At 47.7% G+C, this 13,177-nt stretch overlaps 1 protein-coding gene across 1 annotated transcript in view; it reads left to right on the top strand.

Annotated features, from left to right (window-relative positions):
- Window positions 1-11,072: 11,072 nt before the first annotated feature.
- The window catches only part of SRP14 (signal recognition particle 14), a 3,564-nt gene continuing 1,459 nt past the window's right edge, over window positions 11,073-13,177 (top strand). Inside the window, exons 1-3 of the mRNA XM_008069838.2 lie at window positions 11,073-11,183; window positions 11,329-11,401; window positions 11,855-11,967. Coding sequence (XP_008068029.1) covers window positions 11,160-11,183; window positions 11,329-11,401; window positions 11,855-11,967 — 210 coding nt within the window. The 5' untranslated portion in view covers window positions 11,073-11,159. The remainder of the gene's footprint in view (window positions 11,184-11,328; window positions 11,402-11,854; window positions 11,968-13,177) is intronic.

The following is a 13,177-nucleotide window of genomic DNA, read 5'->3' as shown; positions in this document are numbered from 1 at the left end:
TTCAACAGACCCAAATCCCTTTACTATGGAGGATTCGGTGGGGGGAACCCCATCTCATCTCAGGTGACTAAATTGAATACAATTCTGATTTATCTAGTCCTCAATTGGTTTCTCATCTTAATTTCTCTCTATCTCTAAACCATCCCCAAACAGTCACTACAGCAACCTTAAAGTTACCCCAGAGCACCAGAGTCTCACATTTTAGAATCGGAAGGGACCCTTTTTCTGTAAAGCCACACCATTTGGCATCCCCACTTAACTCAGAGTCTGGGACCTGGAGTTTAGGTACTATTTTTGGAGACAGCGTTGGAAGTCCCAGGATGAGTTATTTACGAAGAGTCAGTTCCTGTCTCCCCTCAAAGCTCTTGTTTTGTGTTTCACTGCCTCAGTCTTGCCCGCGGGGGAGGAGGCAGAGGTGAGGAGGGCTGCTGAACCATGTTGCGGCTCTGCTGGGCTCCCAGCCTGGCTGGTGGGAGTTTATCCACGCCGACTTGGGAGCAGGTGTGGGCCCATGTCCCCAGAGCTTCTCGAAGAACAGTTTGTTCTTCAGGGTGCAGCCAGGGCAGGGGGAGAGTGACAGACACCGGTACAACCCTGGAGCCCGCTGCACCTGCTTCCTGTTGTCAGAGGGCTCCTCCACGGAGGGCTGGGCTTCCTAGACCTCCATGCCCTGCCTAGCTCTCCATGCCGTGTCCTGCCTCAGTAGGTAACAACTTCCCCTGGACACTGACGAAGACTATTTGAGGAGCGAGAGCTCAGAGTGAGGAAGTGGCTCCTGGCTGGGCACATTTCCAGTCTCATGGCTCACCACCCCCTGGGCAAACAGGGCCCTGTCCCCAAATGGGTGGACTCATTTCTGTCTTGTCTTCCTTTCTCTGTGTGGAAGACGTTTCCCATCCTCTCCACATAGCTAAATTCTCCCCATTCTCTGAGCTCCCCAAGTTCCACTTCCTCCCCGAAGCTTTGTCCACAATGGCTACCTCCCCCACTTTGTCCCCACTGGCTGTACTAGCCAGTCCAGCATGAGAATGTGGGTCCTAACCTCACAGTGCATTGTCTTGCGGTTTGACATTTCACCTAGGTTTGTTTTGTCTCCTCTTCAAGACTTAAAGACAGGAGAAGTGGGTCTCTAACCACTGCCTCCTACTTCCAACAGTATCCCTTAAAGAGCTGATCTCAGAGCTGAAACTATCAACAGGGCACGAAAGATCCTCATTGAATGTCCTGGTGTCGCTCCCGGTTCCTGCTGGAATTTCAGTCAGCTGAGCCACAGGTCACACCAGACACTATGGCATGTTGGGAGGAGAATGAGAAAGGCGACTTGGGCTCTGCTCCCCAGAATTTTCTGCCTGGCAGTCACGCTGCCTCATTGCAGGAAGTTGACCAAGGCCTTGCCCCTCTCCAAGCTTGCGGGCCCTCACTGTTTCCAGGTTTCCCTCTGATTCATAATGAGAGTGTTATGGGTCTGACTGGAACAGACCACCTGCTGTCTTATAAAGGATTCCCCCAGCATAAACGCTTGCAGGTGGATGGCAAGGGAAGGGGAAAGTGGTAGGCACGTGTGAGGAAGCTGCCTTGTCTGACTCTGGGGGCGCAGCTCATAGAACACTCCCAATGGGGGCTGTCCAGCCTCTGTCCTTTATTGAAGCTCTCTTTGCCCCAAACCTCAGGTAGGGCCTGGCTCATTCTCCCCGGGGAGTCTGAACAGGGGCTGGAGTGGGGGTGGAGTGAGCAGCAACCTGGGACTCTCAGCCCAGAGCTCTTCCCCCCATTGTGAAGTGGCCTTGGATGAGGACCAGGCAGGAAGCCGCCTCCTATAGCCTCAAGTCCGTGACCGGCGCCTGGGGTGTGAGGACGGCTCTAGTCTCTTCCCTTCCTGAGGGAGGGCTGAGGCTGGCACAACAAGCCCACCTGGCAGGAGATAGCTTAAGCTGCTCTTGGCTAATCATGAGGCTCCTGCGTCCTCCCTCCTGCTCTCTGTGCCAGACCAGTGTGGGCACACAGAGGGCCATGACGGGCAATGGGAAGTGTGTGGGTCTGGGACTCAGGGCTTCCAGCCCCTACTTTGCCATTGCAAAGCTTTGTGACCTTGGTCAAATCACTTTCCCTCTCTGGGCTCCACTCAGTTTTCTAACCTCTAAATAACTAGAAGGTAAAGGATTGAACCAGAAAGATCTGGAGGCCTCTTCCAGCTTGAAATTGTGACTCACTGAAGTCAGTGACTCATTGATGTTATTATCAGGACTTGGCTTTGATCGGACCGGAGTCTGTTCATTGTGTCTGACTAGGTTTCCCTGCATAAATCTAATCTGTTGGTCTCTAGAGAGGTGAAATGGACTTTCCTGGAACATCAAGGTTGAATGATGACACAGAGGCCATCAGATGAACAGCACCTGTTGCTTTGGAGAGTTAGGACCCCTGGATAATTTGTGTAGAAATTCCGACTATATAATTTCCTGTCCTTGACTTTCAGGCAGGAGATTTTAAATCTGGGATCCCCAAATCAAAATGAATATGGGGTTCCCTCCTATCACCCACTAAACTCCACGGAAATGGGGGGAGGAGAAAGGCAGGAAGAGGGCTTCATGCCTCACACCTCCACCTGGCTGAGAAAGCTTGAGAATAACCATGCCTGCCTTCCCTGGCCTCAGTATCCCCATGTATAATATAAGGTATGCTGGCCCCCTTTCTGAGATTTGGCAAGGAAGGAAATCATAGACGGAAAGGGGAGAACCTGTTAAAAATTCACATATGTTTCATGAGTGCCACCACCTGATTCTGTGCACGGCTGGCCTTCCAGGCACGTGAGACCAGGAACTTCCGTGGAGTGTAGTCTATGGGGTACTGGGATTCCTTTGTAACTCCCCAAAGCGCCTGCATGGGAAATCCCACCACTGGAGTCTTTTCTTTATTGAATATTGCCTACATTTCCTCCAAAATGAAAGGGTGTGTGACATATATAACCATTTGTCCTGAACACCTTACTGGAATTGAGCTGGGGGTGGGAGGGTAGTTGGTACCCTCGGCACAGCACACTGAGGTTAGTGAGGGACTGGGGTTTCGGTGAGGGTGAAAGGGAGGGCGTTTCAGAGGACTGAATATTCACATCCTTAGGAAGAGGTGGAGTAAAGATTTGAACCTCGGCTGACTGACTTCACAGTCAGCCACCAAGCTGTACTACTTGAAGAGGGGAACAGAACAGTAAAACCTGGCTTTTCTGGAATGCCCTCTCATTTATAAAGTGTTTTTATGCATATTTTCTCATTTAACTCACCACAGCAGTGTGAGGAAGCAATTCCCATTTTACAGTGGGGGACATGAAGGCCCACAGAGATTAAAGTGATTTTCCTTCAGAGACATAGCCAGAAAGAGCCAAGCTGGGCCTAGAATTCAAACACTGAGTACCCAGGAGACAGAATTTTACATGGGGGGTGGATGGGTGGGAAGGAGGACAGAGGATGGGATGAGGATTCACACCAAGAGGGAGGAAGGGAAAGAGGAGGGGTGGAGAGTGGAGTCCCAGATGGTTCCCTGCTGCACAGAGCCCACCTGTTTTTGCCTTCCCTCCCTCTTACCATCTCTTTGGACAGCTGAAAGGCCCTGTCTCCACGACTGGGCTGCCCTCGGGCTGCACTCATTTGTATGTTCTTCTCTTGGCACTGAGACAGTACAGCTTGGTGGCTGACTGTGAAGTTGGTCAGTCGAGGTTCAAATCTCCACTCCACCTCTTCCTAATAGTGTGACCCTAGACAATCATGTCATCTCCTGATGCCTCAGTGTCTCCAGCCCAAAGATGGACATAAAACAACATTCACCCCACAGGGCTTTTTTTTTTTTTTTTTTTGAGTTGGAGTCTCACTCTGTTGCCCAGGCTGGAGTGTAGTGGCACGCTCACAGCTACCATATCCTCGATCCTTTCGCCTCAGCCTTCCAAGTAGCTGGAACTATAGGAGTGCGCCACCACACCTGGCTAATTTTTTAATCTATTGTAGAGATGATGTCTCGCCAAGTTGCCCAGTCTGGTCTTGAACCCGTCGGCTCAGGCAATCCTCTTACCTTGGCTTCCCAAAGTGCTGGGATTATAGGCGTGAGCTACTGTGGGCGGCCACTTCACAGGACTATCAGGGGGACTCAAGAGTGAATATATGTAAAGTATCTGGAAAGGAGACTGGCAATTCGTAATTTCTCAGTAAATATAAGTGAGCTATTATCTGATAAAAAGCAGTCCCTTCTCTAATACGGAATTCAGTCTGCTTCTTACACCTAGAACAGTGCCTGACGCTGCTCCCTTAGTACTTTGTTCAATGAATGAATGATAATCTTCCTGTTACACAGAACACTCTAGCCTCTGCAGAGGCGATTTTGAAAAATAATGACCACAGTCTTGGATATTCCTATGGTTGGTCTAAGGTAAATACGATGGGACAAGATCTGGGAGCAGCAGGGGCTGCTTGTGGCTGCACTCCTGAGACGAAGTCAGGGCGTCCCCTGCTGGCCCCAAGGAGTGCTGCAGGCGGGTCCCAGGGGCAGCCCTGCCTTGGAGAACTTCCTCTACCTCCCCATCAGCAAGGGGAAGGCCAGAGTTAAACACTGACACTTGTGGGCTCTGGAAACTTCCCTAAACAAAAACAAAACAAAACAAAGATTAGTGGATGTTTCCAGTGGAAAACTATACATTGTTTAGAACACCCTTCTGGATAAGCTGATTCTAGCCTTTCATTACCTTTGAGCTAATTTGCAATTCCATAGGCTGTAGAGAGCCAATGGCAATGCAGAAGGTTCTTGTCCATGGACATACAAATGATTCTGTCTAGTGAAGGGACTGCTCTGGTTTCCTCCTGTGCAAAATTTAATTTTGCTTCCAGGCCAGGAGTGACTCACGCCTGTAATCCCAGCACTTTGGGAGGTGGGGGCAAGAGGATTGTCTGAACCCACAGGTTTGAGACCAGCCTGGGCAATATGGTGAGACCTCGTCTCCACAATAAATAAAAAAATTAGCTGGGCATGGTGGCACAAGCCTGTAGTTCCAGCTACACGGAAGGCTGAGCTGGAAGGATCCCCTGGGCCCAGCAGGTCGAGGCTATGGTGGCCGTGAGCACACCACTGCACTCCAGCCTGGGTGTAGTGGAGTGCAGCACACCACTGTACTCCTGAGTGAGACTCCAACTCAAAAAAAATTTATTTCTATTTGTAAATCCATTTCAGAATTCCTGATCTATAAATGTGTCTGTTCTTTGGATTCTCCTTTGAATGGGTTGTAATATCTACCTGATTTTCTTATTAAATCTTTAATATGTTGACAAGATTTACCATTTCATTTCTTTCTTTTTTTTAAAAAACTTTTAACAGGGGTCCTGTAATTTGTTTCTGGTCGCTTAGACAAGGAGAGGCAGAACTGAGATTCAAACTTGGGTAGCTAGGAACTAGACTGTGTTTTTAACCATTACACTTTCCAGGCATTGCAAAGTATAATTACATTAGAACAATTTCAGCTGTAAATTAATCAGCCCTAACCTTAACAAGACCTTGACCCTAATTCAAACCCTAACCAAATTCCTGACCCTGATTCGAACCTAGCTCTAATTAAAACCTAGTAAATTAAATTGTGCTCTGAGGAAAAAAAACACACATGACCCCTGCATTTCGAGATAGATGATTTCAGGTGGTACAAACAGGAATATTTATCAGGTCCCCTAGGTCTCCTAGGCTGCTGAGGAGCATGGGGTGTTTTCCTCTCCCCATCTTCCTGCAGAAGCCCTGCCTGTGGGGAAGCTGCCAAGACTGGAGCAAGCAAATGCCAGTGCTTTGTGCCAAGGGGCTCTGTTTTGCTCTGATGCTGCCTAGGCCTTTGCTGAAGGCCCATGGTGTGAGGGGATTTGAGAGCCATTTCCATTTCACAGTCCTCCCAGGGAGAGGGAGTGGGAGCAGGAAGGCCTGCACTACTTAGAGACGGTGACCTATCTTCCTGCCTCACTTACATACTTTTCTGCTCCAAGGGCCAAAACCCATTAACCTCTATTACACATTTAAATTACAATTTGATTAATGATATGCTACCTTAACCACACATAATTGCAAGTTAGGGATTTGGGGTACTGGACAACATCAAAATTTAATCAAGTCATATAAACTCTGAATTTCACTGTAATCTGAGTTACCTTTATTTATTTTGAGTTGGAGTCTCACTCTGTCACCCAAGCTGGAGTGCAGTGGCACGCTCACAACCACCGCAGCCTCAACCTGCTAGGCTCAGGTGGTCCTTCTGCCTCAGCTTTCCAAGTAGCTGGAACTGGGCTCAGTGGCTCAGCCTGTAATCCCGCGCCTTTGGGAGGCTGAGGTGAGTGGATTGCCTGAGCCTGCGGGTTCGAGACCCACCTGGACAGCGAGACCTCATCTCTACAATAAATCAAAAAATCAGCCGGGCGTAGTAGTGCATGCCTGTAATTCCGGCTACTCGGAAGGCTGAGGTGGAAGGATTCCCGGAGCCCAGCAGGCGAGGCTGCGGTGGCCGGGAGCGGCCACTGCACTCCAGTCTGGGTGACCGAATGAGACTCCAACTCAAAAAAACAAACAAACAAAAAAAACAAGTAGCTGGAACTACAGAACTTGCCACCATGACTGGCTAATTTAAAAAAAAATTTTATTGTAGAGATGAGGGCTTACCATGTTGCCCAAGCTGATCTTGAACCCGTGGGCTCAGGCAATCCTCTGGCCTCCACCTTCCAAAGTGCTGGGATTACAAGCATGAGCCACCACGCCCAGCGTCTTTATGCCTTACTGGTCACAAACAATACCATTTTTCTCACTGGGAAATTTATTTTCAGATATATTTTTATACATCAATTGACTTTGTCATTGCTTTTATTTATTGCTTTAGTCCAAAAATTTAAATTTAGAAACATTATCTTATTTCATAGTACTTATTTTTATGATTCTCTTTATTTATAGCAAACAATACTAGTTTTCCATTTATGATGATAATATTAAATACACTTATTTATGAATAAAATGAGACAACTTAAAGAAAAATATTAACTAGCAGTACGGGTGGCATTAGAATAATTGCAGAAATCAGGATGGTGATGCAATGAAAGATGTGTGGTCTATAAAGAGTAACATTGTTTGATACTGTTTATTGAGCATTTATTATGTGCCAGGCCCAACGCTACTGATGGTAGGGCTGTCCAGTAGAATCTGAAATGATGGAAACACTTTGTCTGCACAGTTCAAGTCACATGTGGCTACTAAATCTTTGAAATGTGGCTAGTGTGACTGGCAAATTTAAAAAATTTTCAATTTACTTTTAGTTAATTTAAATTTAAATATCCATATTAGAGCAAGCCAAAGGGTCTCACATATAGTGTTTTATACAATTTTCATAACATCAGTGAAATAAGCATTATTATTGTCATTTTAGTAATGAAAAGACTTAGGCCATGAGAGGTTGCTTGAGGCCACATAACTAATAAGTAGCAGAGGTAGGATCTGTACTCAGATTTCTCGGATTTCAGAACAGGTGCTTTCCCCCAGAAAAGAAGAGCCCAAAGAACATTCTGTCAGTGGTTGAATTGCCCCCAAGTGTGATGCTAAAACTGTTAGACAGGAATATTTGTTATGAAAGTGGTTTATTCTGTTGTGGGGTAGCCTTGAGGCTTTACTCAGGGTGGCCAGCATAACTGTTAATTCTTGAGTGTGAGTGAGGTGTGAATGAGCCCATGGGAAGCAGTGAAGTATGTCCACATTGAGGGCTAATCCTGATGAGGCCCGGATGAATCATGGTCTCCAGGCTCTGTACTCCTCAAGGGCAGGGCCATTTCCTTCATCCTGGTGCCCCAGCACCTAATTCAAGGCTCCAGGGAACATCGCTTGGTGCCCCAGCACCTAATTCATGGCTCCAGGGAACATCGCTTGTTCGATGAATGACAGAAGCTCAGAGCACAGTGGTCGTCATCTAGGTCAACTCTTAGGTCACACAAACACTGTAACTGGTTTCACTTAAATTCATGACCACAAATATCATGTGAGCCCTCATGTTTCCTGGCAATTTGACAACACATCTCAAATATGTTCACTCTCTGATTTCACACTTTCTTCTAAATGTCCAGCATCTTTTGCCCACTTCTTGCCGAGGCTGATGACCTTGCACTGTAGCCGACCTATACTGGCTTTTAGTTTCCCAGGATTTGATTCTGATCAAATTCCCCATTGTGTGGGTCTTGGCAAAAGGGGAGGGGCAGAGGGTCACTCTCTCACCCTCAGCATTTGGACTCAAGCATATGACCTAGAGTCGGCCAATCTGATGCTCCCAACCAGGACTTGGACTTCTGAGCTAGTGATACCAAGGCCTAGTGCTCTTTAGAAGTTATTCATCGTGGTGGCAATACAGACTGGTCCTGTGGTGGCAGCCCTACAAGAAGGGTTTTCATCAGGCTCTTCCAGTCTGTGCTAGTCTTGAGGCATATGAAAAAGACTCCCCAACTTTTATTTATAGCTTTTACCTCTCTGTTGAGTTCCAAACTTGCATATTCAGCTACACTAAGTAATTCCACTTGGATGTGTAATAGGCATCTCAGCTGCTACGTGACCAAATAAAACCTTTTTCTCTTTCCACAAAACTTTTTACTTCCCAAGTCTTTCCTATCTAGTAAATGGCACTATCATCCACCCAGTTGCTCAAATAAAAAAACCTATGAGTCATCTGATTCCTTTTTCCTCTTTTTTTTTTTTTTTGAGTTGGAGTCTCACTCTGTCACCCAGACTGGAGTGCAGTTTTGATTTATTGTGGAGATGAGGTCTCGCCAAGTTGCCCAGACGGGTCTCAAACCCGCGGGCTCAGGCAATCCACTCACTTCAGCCTCCCAAAGGGCGGGATTACAGGCTGAGCCACCAAGCCCGGCTTCCTTTTTCCTCTTGATGTTCACATCCATCCCCACGTGAGTCTCATGACTCTATCTCCAAAGTATACTCTAGTCTGATTGCAAACATGCTAGCACCTGGACTTCTGCAAAAACATTTGTGGTAGGTTGGATGGTCCCCCAAAGATGACTTTATAGTAGGTTGGATGGTCCCCCAAAGATGACTATGTCCCAATACATGGAACTTGGGAATATGTTACCTTATATGTTTAAAGAACTTTGCAAATGTGATTAAATCAAGAATCTTGAGATGGAGAGATTATCCTGATTATCAAGGGGAAGCCAATAAAACCACAAGGGTCCTCATAAGAGGGAGGCAGGAGCATTAGTCAGTGGTAGGAGATGTGACAATGGAAGCAAGAGATTGCAATGATCTGAGGAAGGGACGAGTCAAGGAATGCAGGTAGCTTTTCTAGAAGGGTAAGGAAACACATTTCTTCCAGAAGCGTCCAGGTGGAATGCAGGCCTATAGCACATTGATTTTAGACTTCTGACTTTCAGGCATGTAAAATAATAAATTCAGAGTCACACAGTATAGAAAAAAAAAAAAGAGAACAAATTCATGTTGTTTTAAGCCTCTAAGTTTGTGTTGATTTGTTACAAGAGTGATGGGAAGATAATGCAGTTCCCTAATTGGGCTCCCCATTTCCTGCCTTGTCTTTTTACCGTATTCTCCACCCAACAGACAAGGGGATTTTTAAAAAAGGTAAAACAGATAGTCACTGTCCTGTTTAAAACTTTCTTAACAAGAATTACTTTGTATTTGGAACAAAATCAAACTTACTATGGCCACAGGCCCTACATGATCTGGCACCAGCTATCACTCCAAACCCCTTCACTCCCTGTTTCACATACGCTCTCCACCCTTGTCCTTGCCTCCCTGCCCTTGAAGACACAGGGCATCTTGTTTCCCTTTGGAGCTTTTGCTCTAGCCATTTCCCTCTGGAAACGCTGTGTTCCCAGATCTTTAGATGGCTGGTCCTGTTAGCTTTCAGAAGTTCTCCTTTTCAGCGAGAACTCCTCTTACCCTAACCCAAAGTATTCCCCTTGCCACTGTCATTTGTATCTGCTTAGGACTTACCTGAAGCTATACCATTTTCTTGCTTGTTGTTTATTTCCTCCCTATCCCTTTAACCCAAGTTCCAGGAAACTAGAAACTGGTTTTCTTATATCCTGCTGTATCCCCAACCCCTCAACAGTGCCTGGCACAGGCTAAGAGGCACCCAGTGAAAACCTGTTGCGTGACTGAATGCTTGACTTTTTTTTTTTTTTGAGTTGGAGTCTCACTCTGTCACCCAGACTGGAGTGCAGTGGCACGCTCCCGGCCACCGCAGCCTCGACCTGCTGGGCTCCGGCAATCCTTCCGCCTCAGCCTTCCAAGTCGCTGGAGCTACAGGCGCGTGCTACCACGCCCGACTAATTTCTTATTTATTGTAGAGACGAAGTCTCGCCAAGTTGCCCGGGTGGGTCTCGAACCCGCGGGCTCAAGCAATCCACTCGTCTCGGCCTCTCCAAGTGCTGGGATTATAGGCTGAGCCACCGAGCTCGGCCGAATGCTTGACTTTATAGAAGGCCCAGGGTTCGAGTTGGCTACAAGCAGAGCAGGGCCTCGAACTCAATGCTCTTGACTAATCCAGAGGCGGAACTGAGACTGGACTCCAGTCCCTCTTGCTAGAGCTGCTGAGTCAGCGTTTGGGGCCACCCAGGCTGGTCAGAAAAGGAAAGTTCAAAGTACCCCCGTGGGAATTGATTATATCGATGGTGACGGTGACAACGAAAATAACAGCAGGTAATGCTCACTGAGCACTTTTCAGATGCCAGGCACTGTTCTACGTATTTAATATACACTTCATTTACTCTACACAACCACACTGTGAAGTAGGTACTATTATTATCCTCACTTTAAGGATGAAGAAACTGAGGCTCCTGTTAGGTAACCTGCTCATATACAGCTGAACATACACAACAAAACGTTTCCACCAAACCTTTCTCTTGCTCTCCCTCGCACTGACTACGGGGTGCGGATTTTCTGTCTGCGAAACCTCAAAACAACCCCAGCATCCTCCGCGACGGGCGGGACTTCCAGGGCGCAGGCGCGAGGCCGTGGGGCGAGGAGAGGACGGAGGCAGGGATTGGTGGAAGAGAATTGAAGCCTCGCAGCGGAAGTCCCGCCCAGCCTCGGAGAAGCTTCCGGCTCTAACTGCTCGGGGTTTACGCGGACGCAGCGGAGCTAGAGGGGCCGAAATGGTGCTGCTGGAGAGCGAGCAGGTATAGCTGGGCCTGGCCGACCCAAGGACGGGTGCGACTCAGAGCTTAGCTCGAGACCCCTGTCTCCTGCGGGAGGGACGGGGACGTGACGCGGCGGGGCGAGGATGTGGGCCGGCCTAACAGGCCCGGGCTTGTTGTGTTCTAGTTCCTGACAGAGCTGACCAGGCTCTTCCAGAAGTGCCGGACATCGGGCAGCGTGTACATCACTTTGAAGAAGTGTAAGCAGCCGGCGTCGCGGCAGGGCGGAAGGAGCGGGGAGAGGGGCCCTGGAAGCCGATCCCGGGGCCTGGGAGCCACGGGCGTCTGTCTGCCGCGGATCCGCCTCCCCCCACCTTTCTCCGTCCGGTCCTGCGCACTTCCAGGCCGCGTGGCCCGGAGGTTGTTAGGGATTGTGGCTGGTGGGGCCCCGGTTGCAGTGCGCTCCAAGCACGGCAGGGCGCCGATCTTTGTCAGGGATTCCAAACGGTGCCACGATGAGTGAGTTGTAACCTGCTTTGGTATGCTTCCGTCGTGGAAGTAACAGTAGTTTCTCCAGGATTTGGCCAAGCCGTGATAGCAGATGATGGCTGTGGTTGACGGAGTCGGAGCGGTGGGGGTGGATTAGGTCACCGCTTTCTACCCCTATCGGCAGCGTATGTGGCTGTGTTCACCAGAATGTATTTTTCATGCAGATGATGGTCGCACTAAACCCATCCCCAAGAAGGGTCCTGTGGAGGGCTTTGAGCCCGCAGACAACAAGTGTCTGTTAAGAGCTACGGATGGGAAAAAGAAGATCAGCACTGTGGTGAGCTCCATTCCCGAAGCTTCCTTTTGAAATTTGAAGACTTGAACTTAACTGAGGGTGGAGCGTTTGAACCGGCCTTTGCCCCTCCCCCCGTTTAAAAATGGAGGCTAAGTGTGTAGCTCTTTGGCTATTCTGAGACCAGAAGCTTTCTTTACAGCTTTAGTAGTAGAAACCTCAACAATAACATTGAAATTAAAAAGGTAGAGGTCAAATACTTGTTAGTTCTGTTAAAATTTTTGTGCAAATATTGGTCCTTACTTGTAGTACTGTAAGGAGCAGTTGGCATAAATATTTGATTCCTTGTCCCCTTACTGTGCTGCGCCTTCCATACATCGTTTCTTGGTGACACATGATGCTGTTATTTCCTTATCTTTGCGGTTCATGTAGCAAACATGTAGTTAAATGTTAGGCTTGATATTTGAGAACATATAGTCAACAGCCCTGGTCTTTCCCTTTGTTGGAGGTTGAATATGGTAAAGCAAGAGACCTCTGAATTCTAAGTGAATATTATCTGCCCTCTAATCACATTAGGATACTAACTCTGGAAATGTAGACTATAATTAGTTGATAAGTCTCCCCTTACAAGTTATCCTGAGAGAACTTTTACAGTAAAGCAAGCTTATGTGGTTTTTAAAAAAATCAAGTTGGATATCATGATTGCAAAAACCTAAGGAATTTTCTTCAGAGGTAGAATTTCTTTTGTGGTAGCTTGCATTGTGCTTAAATAAAGGCTTGAGTTAATGGCAGGCAGGGTTAAAAATAAGATTGGGAGGGAGTAGTTTAAATGTATCTTGTGCAAAAAATTAATACAGAGAAGTCCTTTTTTTCTTTTTTTGAGTTGAGTCTCTGTCACCCAGACTGGAGTGCAGTGGCATGCTCCCAGCCACCGCAGCCTCGCCCTGCTCGGCTCTGGTGATCTTTCCGCCTCAGCCTTCCAAGTAGCCGGAACTACAGGCGCGGGCTACCTCACCCGGCTAACTTTTGATTTATTGTAGAGACAAGGTCTTGCCAAGTTGCCCGGGCGGATCTCGAACCCGCAGGCTCAGGCAATCCACTCACCTCGGCCTCCCAAAGCGCGGGATTGCAGGCTGGGCCACCGAGCCCGGTCTTTAGCCCACTTTGTAATGGGGCTGTTTATTTTTTTTCTTTGAGCACATTTGAGTTCCTTGTAGATCCTTGATGTTAGGCCTTTGTCAGACATGGAGTTGGC

Source organism: Carlito syrichta, unplaced genomic scaffold (genome assembly GCF_000164805.1).
Source record: "Carlito syrichta isolate Samal-C Ts95f unplaced genomic scaffold, Tarsius_syrichta-2.0.1 Scaffold312225, whole genome shotgun sequence".
Classification (NCBI taxonomy): Eukaryota; Metazoa; Chordata; class Mammalia; order Primates; family Tarsiidae; genus Carlito; species Carlito syrichta.
This window is presented reverse-complemented; position numbering and strand designations above follow the sequence as displayed.